Source organism: Symsagittifera roscoffensis, chromosome 1 (genome assembly GCF_963678635.1).
Source record: "Symsagittifera roscoffensis chromosome 1, txSymRosc1.1, whole genome shotgun sequence".
Classification (NCBI taxonomy): domain Eukaryota; kingdom Metazoa; phylum Xenacoelomorpha; order Acoela; family Convolutidae; genus Symsagittifera; species Symsagittifera roscoffensis.
The window spans coordinates 70,858,082-70,871,150 of NC_087062.1; the positions used below are offsets into that span (position 1 = coordinate 70,858,082).

Below are 13,069 nucleotides of genomic sequence, written 5' to 3' on the forward strand. Positions count from 1 at the left end.
CTCATAAATCTTAAACATTTTTTTACAATACTTGAAACCTTTATAATATTTCTTTTTGATATACTTGAATCTTTTCTAATAATCCTAATCATTTTTTGTAACATTTTTTTAATTTTCTACACTCTACTCGAACTATTCCTCCAACTTTCCAAAACCCTTGATTATATCCACAGGTACGATTCATATAACTTGTCTAAATGATACGAACAATTTTCAGTAGAACTGATATTTTTTTATTGTTTGTAATTTTCATAACATTTTTATCATCCCTCATTTTGACAATATGTAAATGTATAAAGAAAGCAATCTTCACATTTGCCCTAGCAACAATCCTTCTAATTCTTTTTTTGGAAGAATACTATAATAAACATAAACCTTCCCACTAAAGTAACAATTCAAAAATCCATCAAAAACTGCTACCCAACAGTCACAGAATCAGTCTTCACCGACATCATCCCAAGATAACCAAACACCACCTTCAACTACTCAAAATCCTCAAACATCTACACGAATTTCTTTTCAAGACAATCCATACACTTTTGAAGAACGACACGCTCGTTTATCAGAACCACTAGAACCAGTTCAACGACAAGCACCTTTAAGCGAACCAACATATAACCTATACCCAACACTACCACAAGAACTAAGTAGAATAAGAAATTCTAGTCAAAACCAAAATACAGTCGAAATAAATAGACAAATTATACATCCTCGACGAAACAGAAATCTTCAAACTCCCCGAGTTCATTTTGATATACCTCAATCCCCATCACAAAACACTCCAGAAAACCCCATTGGTATATTACCAGAAACCCCTACGCTTCTTTCACAACGTAGCACCTCAAGCCTACCATCAAATTACTTAGGTTCAACACCAACATCTGAGCAAATACGTGAAAATCCTTTCAACCCTACAAACCAAACATCACGATTTCCATATTGGACTACACATTCATTTACACAAGGTGAACCAAATTTAGTCAATGACCCCATAGATATTTCTACGGATACAACAACATCCTCATCACTACCAGAAACATTATCACTACCATCAACACCATCAATAAGCAAGATTTCAACACCACCTTTTAACTTAAATTTTCCAAATAATCTCGACGCCAGATATCGAGAACAATCATCAATAAATATTCCTTTAAGACTAGATTGGAATACATTTACAGCACCTCCACCACTATTTGGACAACATCAAGAAAGTAACCGCCTTCATAACTGGGCACTTAATAGATTACAATATCGCCAAGATATTCACAACGATATCCGTGATCACAATATTCAAATACTCCAACAAAACAGTTTACAATTAAAGTTTGAAATCACAGTTAAGTTAAATAATATTACCCAACATCCCTACCCATTAAATCCACCTAACATAACAGCTCAATCACTACCACCACCGTTTATAACTACTGAAGTAATATACAAATACGACAGATATACCAAAAACACAATTGGCTACATTACATTTTATAATCGATACTCAGGATTATCATACACATGTATATTCTAAAATTATTAATTTTTCTCCAACTCCTTTTTCTAGTAATCTCAAATCAAAACATAAACCCTTCTCCTCGTACAGGACCACAAGATTTATTAGTAACACATTACGATTGTGAAGAAAATGAACAAAAAACACTACATAAATATGCAATAAATCAAGTATCACAATGTGAAACAGAACCACAAGCTATAGAAACCACAGATGTAATAGCAACACTCTATTCAAAAGCCCGAGCAACAACAGTTACAGGTTATAAATTCACAGCAACATTTTCCGAAAAGAAAGTACATTGTTCACAAGTCTCGAACGGAAACAAAAACCGACTTGACCATGAATCATTCTATCAAAGTAATATAGAACGTCTTTTACATCTCAATCCCGACGATTGTAAAAATGAATTACTTAGACTAAACATCACACAAAATAAAAACTCCCAAAGAAAGTTAGTTAATTTTCAAGTTTTTCCAGACTCTGTACATCAATCACAACTTGAAAGACACCAAGGACATATAAAACTAGACGAAAAATACCCGTATAACGGCGCACACGGACGATTAACCTATGACCTACACGATAAACATTGGATACCACACATTGGTATAAATGACCCATCAAACTGCAAAGCAGACACAAAAAATAAAGGATACCAAGAAATAATGTTTTTTGATTGGAAAATACAACTCGAAAAAATACAACTAACACGAGATTTATCAGATAATACAATGATCTATCAAGGAATCCGATTACCTTGTAAAAATGATCAAGGTTATTGCGACCCTACAACGAGAACACAAGCAACAATTGTTTGGTTCCCCGAAGATACATGTACAACATTTCAAGTAGCAAAAATACACGCTCGTATGATAAAATTTCACGAAAAATATTTTATACAATCAATTCCATATGAACAAGTCCATCCATCACGAAAACTAAGTTCTAATTTTAGAAACATAGACAATATAGAAAACAAATTGACACGTTTCCAAATATATCAAGAAACAGAACTTGCATGTAAATACAGGAATCCACTTCACAGAACACAATATTCTGAAATATTAGTTGAATACGAAAACGGATTCGACATGACCACTGGAAAAGTAAAAATCGACCCATATGCCACAGGTCATCCTCTAAACGAAGGAACATCCTATATACCAGTTAATTTTGAAAAAAGCAACGGACAACCTGGTGGACATCTAAAACCCCATGACACCAGAAGCACACGCTTACAAGAATTATCACTAATGAATACTACATATTTCGGTAATATCCACTATGATATTCATTTAGATATGAAACTAGATTATACAATTAGCCGAATTTTTCAAGAAATGTCACTCTCCGAATTAGAAACACTACACCAACTATGCGAATTAGAACGAACACAAATATTACAATCACTTGCACTAGCAGTATTAAAAATACCCTATGCAGGATACTTATTATCTGGAAATAGATCAAATTTTTTAGACTATGAAGGAAACATCTTATGGTTTTATACTTGTACTAAAAAAGTATCACCACTATACGTTTTTGAAGATAAACGATGTTATAAAAGAATCCCTATCTTTTATAAGAATAAAGTACATTTCGTGGATACACTTTCACGAAGAACCTATTTCTGGGATACCGCAGTCCCATGTGGATCAGAAAACAGCCACAATGTAGTACAACTAAACCCTGATGAAAATAAATATTATCTTCTCACTCCATATCCCACATTAATGCAATCACTCAAAAAATTTTCACCAGAAAGCATTCGCGCTATTGCTCGAAACCCAAATATAGACTTACAATCAATAGGAATCTATTCAAAATCAGATATTCAACATCACATTAAAACACAACAATTCCAAGAATTATTAACACAAATGGACACTATACAAAGACAATCAATAGACCAAAATTTACGCAAACTTGCAGAAACCGCAGGATTTGCCGATATCTACACGCAAGACTATAGCGGATATTTTAAAGACATTAAAGATTATATATATCTAAACGGTGAAAAATACCGTCCCCAAGATATATCACCAATTAACATTTTTAGCTTTGTTACACTCAAAAATGAGATCCTCGATTTTCTAGGATGGCCCTACTACATCTTAGAAAAATTGACTATTTTATACGCAATGTTTAACTTTATTGGATTTCTTTTCTCACTTTTAAAAGGAATCTACAACACATGTGCTATACACACACAGGTCAATCGACAAGCAAGTGTAGCACGCATACTCTTTGCAGGATTTTTTGGAATCTTTTCTACATCTATAAACAAAATTCTTTTAGACGCACAAATAAAGGAATATAACACAAAAATAGCAACACGACAAAATACATACGACGAAGAACATAACAATGTAGACATAACGCCAACGGCACCACAATTACCACCCCTACCAAATAACCATCCACTATCCCTAGTCCCACGAAATTTTCGAAACTTAGCCATCACACATAATCCAAATTTTCGACTCACCACATCACAAAGTCCCATTCAACATATAATGACACACCAGTCACAAGATGATAATACTTATGAACAAATTATTGAACAACCCCATACCACCGCTTTTCAGTCTCAAAATAATCATTTTTTTAGCCCACGATGAGCCGCCAACTTGGATCACTACACCGATCAAATTCCCACCCAACCAATCTTACCTCCCCAATCCCAATAATACCACTTTTTGCTTTTCCGCCACCCGATTTTCCATCTAGTAATGTAACATCAGGCATGAATTCCGATACTAATTCACACATCTCAGTTTTATATTCCATCTCACAACTCAATAACCCGAATATTGAAACCCCCGATGAATTTGCCGACTCAGAACCATCCCCATCCAATAATTTTCATAACTCTTCTAATTTTTCTCAACCCCCTTTTCAACCCATATTATCCAATAACCCTGACCCAATCACCCCCACACCCTCTTATGCTTCCCAAGTTACCCCAACCTACTCCTCATACCATTCTGACCAATCATCTCATTCTCCAGACACCCCCCGAATCTCCCCACAGCTAGATAATTTTATTACCCTTCAACAACAACCCTACCACCTTAATACCCCAACCATAAACCAAATCTCCTCCACAATAAATTCATCCAACCCCCCTACCCCTACACCCTCTTCAAATTATACTGAATCATTAGCACCATCATCCACATCAACTGAATCTTCACTCAACACTAATAGAGCTTACCGCACTTTTAAAAGAAAGTTCCCCAACCATCCTTTCCCAGCAAAACCAGGAACAGCCCGTGAATACATCAACCACCCCAAGCATACTAACACAAAAGAATTTTTAGCCATCACCTTACCCTCATTCCCACAATACACCTTAAACACCCCCCACGACACTAACTAAACACGCAACTTTGTAGATGAATACGTTTTAATGCCCACTCTCTCTTGGACCTCATATTATCATTTTACTAACCCTCTTTGCTTACCATTATCTAACACTCACATCGATATAGAGCGAAATACGGACATGCTATATCGACTCACTACACCACTAACCGCTAGACAATTTACTTACGTTGGATATAAAAAATCACTAAAAACACACACTGCACCTAGAGCTAACGAATATACACTCGAATACTATGATCACAACATCATCAGAGCTAACCAAGATCAATTCTTAGACGACGATCGCTTCGCTAATCCACAAATTACCGAGAAATTTTTCATCAAGACACCATATATATTCACACTAAACATCTTCGACCGAAAGTTTGATCACATTATTTCAGAAGCACTAACAGACACACAAGCATACGAAAGTTTCAAAGAACGCTTCCAAATATTTTCACTAACCTTTCATTTCCTTGCACCACACGAAAGAGATTTACACTGCTCACACGATATTATGTTGCGCACTAAACAAACCCACACATATAGTTATTATCGCTTCATCCAAAATCACTTTGACCTACACACACCCTCTAGACAACCACACCATCGTTTTCAATTCATTAATTCCAAATACACTTCACCATTTTCCCTAAATTTCACATATTGTATTAAAGACACTAACCTCCATGGTATTCTTCGTAATTATGACCCCATAACCCAAATGTACATCTTCTGTCCCATCACCAAGACCTTCAACGCCGAAGAATCCCGACCCTTCCTTATCCCGCACGAGTTTGTACAACCTATAGAAATCCCAATTTTAGAATTCATCCACAACACTAAATTCAATCACAAATTATATAATCTAATCCAAAACACACCTTATGAGTTTGCAGTTGGCACTGAAGAACTAACCACTATTAAGGCACTTCAATTGCTTTGGCCACTGCTTCAGACTAAAAATATCATCCGCATCTTAGCTAAACTACTAACAACTTCAGAACTAATTCACGACATCTTCCCCCACGGTTTTTTCCCCGACGACTAACAGGTAAGTATGAATTAAATGAATATAACTAACTAATTGAAATATTAAAAAACTCACCATACTTTATCCATGTTTTTCTTAGATTTTTAGCCTTCATCCGACGATCACCTACAAAAACCACAAAAAACAAATAAAGATCGCAAATTTCATCAAACAGACTTCAACAATTCTATTAATCTCTTACACTTATAAATTTATAAATTTAATACCAATGCAGTAAATTCATTTCTAAAATTTTCCCCACAAGCAGTAAATCTAATTATGATGAAAATTTGTAACTTAAAATTCCCCCATAACTAGCAGTAAATTTCCAAATTCTATGCAGTAAATTAATAAAATGCAAATGCAGTACTAACCTTTTGATATTTTCATTCATTCGCACAGAAATTCTATCCACACTCGCACAGCTCGCCCACGAAGAATTGTTTAAAATAATGAATTTCAATTTCAAGTTTTCACACTCAACAACTCTAACATATAATAACATGTTTCAAACTTTCCTTTAACCCGGTTGGAAAGGAATCATATACTAAACAAAACTAACCAACGCAGCTTACTAAATACCACAAATCATAAAATAACAGCATGACTAAGAAAAGGAAACCAACGGTACCCAAACCGGATTAACCCAGTTTAAAACTGGATAATTTATTCTTTTGAAGACTATTATAAAGTCTAAGAAAGAAATAATAAAACACAAAAAAGTCGAAAGACAAACCCATACCACGAACAATTTACTTTTTGGAAAAAGGACATAACCAACAAGACATAAGAAAAACCACAACAAACCCAACATAAAACGTTGTCACATAACAGGACCCCTCACAAAAACCGCATGAAATCATACTCCCACTCCTGGCCTAACCCACCAGGAAGGACGTCCTGAGCATGCTCTATAGCCGGCCTAACCCACCGTGCTACATCCACGCTTTGTGACCACACCTCTATTTTTAATAAGAGCTACTCAAGTGTGAGTAACTCTTCAAAATAACCGAACTAAAACAAAAAGCTTTTGTGAAAACAACTAACTAAAATCATAATTAAAAAATATTAAACTAATAAATGTTTTATAAAATGTAAATTACATTATGCAATACATAGATCAGAATACAACACCAAGGACGAACATCTAAAGACAAAACGACCCCACTACACTCGAGAGAGAATGACCAACCACAATCGATATGCCACTCACAATCACAACTCAAAGGATTTAGAGTACGACTTGACTTCGCAGAAAAGGACTTCATTGAACTAGACCAATGACCACCTCGATGTTCAAGTATACGTACAGATCCGAGTAACCAGGCATCCCCTCCACGCACAATCTCCACGCAGAACAGAAAAACCTGACATAGCCAACCATTCTGAAATCAGATTTGAGTTTGTTGCGAAGACTTAGTCGTTGTCACTAGAAGACACAACGTCTTATGTCTCTAACTCCAGCTTCCTGGAACTTCTTTAATAAAAAGGAAACAGAAGAAATAAGATGTTCGCCAAACACCAACTTCCATCATCCATCCTTCGAATTGCAGAAGAACTATTCTAAAAAACTCTGTAAAACCCGGATGGGTGGAACCTGATCTAAACTACATTTTATGATTGGATAAATTAGATATTTTACCAATGTAAAGTATTTAATATTAACCAATCATGATCCATCTAACTAACAACCCACTTATTTGTAAGTGCTGAAGTTACTTGTAATTTCAGCACCAGAGAGATTTGAATTTAACTTAGAAATTAGTTGGACTCTCCCGAGCACTTCAGCAGCCGCAATAAACCAGTATACCCTAGATCTATTGAGCCTAGCAGAGACTAGTTAAACAACCTGAGACTAGATAGTATAAGAGTAAGATTAGGATCGGTATTAGACTAAGAAGTTGCACGAATCTATCCGGCCGAAAATAAGATAGCGTGACGAGCAGACGGTGTACCCTATCCGAAATTACTCTATGAGTTAACCAACTCGGTCCTAACTCATAAAGTCAAACTTCAAAGCTTGCAATTTATAAGAAACCATCCCTATTGAATTGATTTTTAAATTCTCAATTTTGAGAACGCACAGTTTTGTTGATGACGGAAGAAAGGAAAATGTCCATATTGTTCAGGATCAAGTATCATTAGAGTCTTGAGGGCTTGATGTAGTCACAAAATTAGTTTACTGTTGGCAGAGAGTACATGGTACAATGAATTGAGAAAGGTACAGTCAGCACCAAAAACTTGGCATAAAACTACGCTGGTTTGAATCGAAGCTTTTCTCTTAAGTTATTGCAATTTTATGTTAAAACAAGAGTTTTTTTGTTGTATTTGAAAAATTAATCAAAATAGCTCCATGATTTCAAATATCTCTTGTTGACTCTGGCGATATAATAAAAAGTTTGACTTAATTTTTTTGTTGAAAACTTAGGTAGGTATTACTTTCATTTCAAACGTTACATAAAAAGTTGCTGCTTTTTCTGGGAACATTTCTGATTCCAGAGCTAGTATTATAAGGTCTTTTGATTTGGTATGATTAGAAAACTGTTTTTTTTTCTCTGCGTTTTTTGTTTCAAAAGTTATCCCTATCATCAGTGAACTTTTTATGAACTTTTGTATTGTTTTAATATAAAAGTGATGCTGTTCCCTGATACCAATGAGCAGTTGCACCTCTCAAAATAGAACAACATAACGTTTTCAGCATTTCATCACATGCGTCTTAACCATCGTCTTATCCATCCACAATGCTAAGAAAATCTCTGGCTCTTTTTTGAAATTAACCCGCTTTGTTATTAAATTTAGAACGGGATATGCTAATGCAGTAGTCATTATTCTAATTCTAATCATTTTCTTTGTGTTGCAGATTTTGAAAGTTTGAGTGACTGGATTTTATAGATGTTTTAGAGATTGTTGTTCAATACGTAATTTTTTTTTAATTTCGAGCTATTTTAACCAGTTATTTACCAGTACAAAAGATAGCCAAAATTTATTTTAGCCTAGTGCGAAGTTGAGTCATAAAGTTTTTATATTTTTTTTTTTCAAAAAAGCTTAATTAGCCTAACGGTTATACAAATTAACTGAAAGAACTGAAAAAAAAAATGCAAATTAGTTCCTAGCTTCTTCAATTTTTCAATCAAAACTCTCTTAAATTCAAAATCTTATCTTGGAAAGTCAATTTTTGATTACTGGGATTGTTTATTTATGGTTTTATTTTTGGGACTATCTTCATTTTAAAAGACCGCGATTTTAAAGCCAGAGGCCTAAGTTTTGGGCTTAAACTAACAGTTATTTACGCAGTCAATGGTATGAAAACTTGGCTTTAGGGACTTCAAATTACCTTATACGAGTAATTTTTTTGTGCTGACCCGTGTCTAAAATGAGTGTCTCAGAAAATTCATAAATTCTTGGAATCCTCAAGATTTTGAACAGAGACTGGAAGCTGAAACGTTTCAATTATGTACCAAAACCATGGGTTCAGTTTTTGAATGTGCTCTCGGGATTATTGTTTTTAGCTGAATTTGTTTTTCCTCGAGTTTCAGACTCAAAAACATAAAAATTGATATCGAAAACGTGGAAATTCAACAGATTAAACATAGTTTTCAGGCTATAGAACCAAGACTCAAAATTGGTAGGTTAGAGTTTGTTTGCAGCATTAGTTCTCCGTAAAAAGCAAAGACCGGAATTGAAAAGCTAAATTTGTTACTCATCAACTTAAAACTTGGACTTGTGTTTTCGGACTTGTGTTTTGGACTTGCATTTTTTGGACTTGTGTTTTTTTCAATTAGTCAAAATTTGGGTGTTTTAACCAAAATCGCAAACAGATCTTCAACCTCATTAAAAAAACAGACCTTTTAGTGAAATGTTTGACCCTGCAGCTCAAAACTAGCACCAAACCTAACAATTCGAATTTTAAGAATAGAATTTTTTTACTTGAACTAGTTTGTGATTCCTAAATTGTTATTCCTAGTTTAAACCTTAAAATGTGGATTGTTTTGAGCAAAAACTTGCTCTGAAACTGTATTTGTAGAAATGAAATCTGAGCTTGTCTAGATAACTGATTTGTGGTGTCCGGTACTGAAAAATTTGATTCGAGTTACAATTTTTGCGTTTTGTGTTTTCAAAATGTTCGTTTCTGGAAAATGAATCTTAATTTTAGCTCATGTAATTAATGCAGCGTTTAAGGGATAAAATTCGTAGAAATTAAACGTGGCAATATAAAATCATATTGGGTTTTCCTTATATTAATGATGGAATTCAAATTTAGCGTGGACTGACGTTTTCTATAGTTTTGATGTTTTCTATAAACTTTGGGAAAATATTTTATGAAAAGCGCCATCTTTTCTTTTAAAAAAACACATAGAAACTGCTAGGTCTTTGAGGTTCAAATAGGGGAACCTAGTAGAGAAAATCTCTTAGCTTTCTAAAATTTTATGTAGAAAAACTTGCTTTTAGATGTTCTTGAAAAGTAGTGTCTTACGGGGTTGTTCTCTGCTGTGGTCTGCATTTGTACTTTAGGAAAGTAACAAGGGCTCGGTCATCTAGCGTGACTTGTTTTCTTAGTTACTTAATAATTAAGCGCTATAAGCGTCACCTTATTTCATCGATCTTTTTGATGTCTTAGTTTTAAAATAAATAGTATATAAAAATTGGACGGATACACATATAAAGATAAGAGCATAAACATTTAAAAGTTTGTTTCTTTTATTCCACTAATCTCAAATTCCGCTAATTTTAAAATGTACATGAATTGTTACTTCTATTACATTTGGAAGCGTTAAAGTAAGAACAGGAGGTTGTTGAAAATTGTTTTTCACTAAAAACGGAAAATTTTTGGGCTCGACTTAAGCGAGCAGGGATGATATAAGGAAAAATTAAACCGGTCTTTTCTGGAGGAAAAATTAAGTAGTCTTTTCCTACTATAATTGTCAAAGATTTTCGTGTCATCCGATAACACTTTCTACTTCCCACGCATTTGAAATTATATAGCAGAATTGTGCTAATTTTGTTAGAAAAACTTAACATTTTCTTCAAGTCTCTGGTTTACAGGTATTTTTTTATCAATTTTTCAATGAACTTTAAAACGACGAGGTGCTTGGCCTTTTTTGTTGCCATTTAGGGCAGTAGAAAAAAACCAGTCCGTATAAATTGGCGTCATACTTATTTATAATATTCAGACAAACCAGACGAAAAAATGAGTCCAATAGTGAAAAAGTTATTTTAATCGGGCTGGTATTTAAAGCGTTAAAAAACTAGGTTAAGCTTGAAATTAGTGTAATATACGCAATACTGCAAAGTGAATAAATAGAACACTTGTAAAAGTTAGGGGTGGTGGTAAAATAAGCCAAATTTTGTTCGCGTTATCCAATAATAACTAAATATGGAATAATTGACCAATTAAATCAAACGAAAAATTTATATTCCTGCTTTTTTGAACCTCGACAAGCTGTAACTGTAATTGTGAATTGAACAGTAGCGTAAAATACGTTCATATAAATTTGTTGATGAGAAGAAAACACAAATACAGTCGTGTTCTCTCAAGTTGTTGCACTTTTGCGACAAAAAAAACACAATGTACATAAGCAAATACTTAAATTGCTCGTCTTGTGTTACAGATTTCGTTTTTTGAACGAAAAAAAAAAAACAACGAAAAGGTCTAATACTTGGTTATTTCACCCCTCATCTTCAATACTTTAGCCATGCGCCGAGGCAAGGAATCATACAGTTTGTTAATGGCATCTTGAGTAATCAGATTTCAGTGTTTTTCTACTTCTTCATACAACTGGTCTCTAGATCGAAATTCGATATTGCTATCTATTAAGGATTTCTTCAGCATCTTCCACAGGTTTTCGATGATATTAATGTCGGGTGATTGAGGGGGCCATGTAGTCGTTAGGATGCTTTTTTCTGTGAAAAACGTATTCATTAAATTAGAAACATGGCAGGGGGCGTTGTCCTGTTGGTATACATACTCGTCTCCGTGAACGCTGTTGATAACATCCGGCAGATTTCGCTTTAGTATTTCCTTGTATTTTTCGCTGTTGAGAATTCCATTATTCTTCTCTAATTTGCGAAATCCGTGATAGGTCACGCAACCTCAAATCATTACTGTAATTTGAGGATTCTGTGCACAGTCATACGAGAAATCCTTAAGGAATTGGCAATGTGGCTTTGCTTCTGGCCCTTTTCCTTCAGCTGTATAATTCAATTTCTTAACAGAATTGGGGTTTCCGGTGCCATCAGAAATAAATGCAATAAATGTTCGCCTCATTGTGAACAAACGTTCACGCCGGTCATACTATCGTGTGAAAATGCAAGTGTAATCTACTTGCCAAGAATCACGACGTTGAGTTAATTTAATCAAAAGATATAGCCCATTTAATGCATTAAACTTGGTTGAAAATCTGAACAAAAACAAAGTGTAACAACTTGAGAGAACACGGCTGTAGTACTGATGGTCCAGTTTGAGATTTTTCAACTCAAACATTACGATACGCTTCTTTTTAAAAACATATAGATAAAATTTACTATTGATAGAATATTAATAAAACCTACGTACCTGCTGAATGATCAAGATACCACTGTTCAACTATTTACAGAAATTGGCGTCTTCGATTGATTCCGCCTGAAATTTTAGATGATTTTTGTGGGCGAATGAAAAAATTAGCTTCGCTCTTAAGCAACATGCATATGTCAAAAAAGGGGTTCGAAATACAGACTTTAGGACTTTTCCCACCGAGCGTTAGCCTTTTCTGTAAACCATTTCTGAACGTAAGCCTCTCCCTTTTCAGTAAACTTCTCATCCCTTCAATTTTGGCTGCTGGTGAGCGAATCAAAACGAGTCACGTGTTGATTGTGGACACAGACATGGTGTTCGAGACTGACGTCACAAGAGCATGGTCACTTCTCCAACAGATGCGAAGAAACTCTACGGAAATTGTATTCGGTAATTGTTCAAATCACAATTTCTAAAGCGATTTTTATTCTCACATGCTTGAAAAACTCTAACGGTTGTCCTTCATGGAACAAGTCTGTGAACTACCAAGTTTTTCAAACTGTTTTCATTTCTTTAATTGTTCTAGGGTTCTTATTTTATTTTCGGCCTCCATTTGACCCCAATAAAGTTATCTGATGAGGAAATTTTTTGGACTTCTTGT

At 34.5% G+C, this 13,069-nt stretch overlaps 1 protein-coding gene across 1 annotated transcript in view; it reads left to right on the forward strand.

The window, feature by feature from the left end:
- LOC134848352 (xylosyl- and glucuronyltransferase LARGE2s-like) overlaps positions 1-13,069 on the forward strand; it is a 72,817-nt gene that overhangs the window by 25,094 nt on the left and 34,654 nt on the right. Inside the window, exon 3 of the mRNA XM_063865760.1 lies at positions 12,704-12,858. Within this exon, the coding sequence (XP_063721830.1) occupies positions 12,704-12,858 (155 nt within the window). The remainder of the gene's footprint in view (positions 1-12,703; positions 12,859-13,069) is intronic.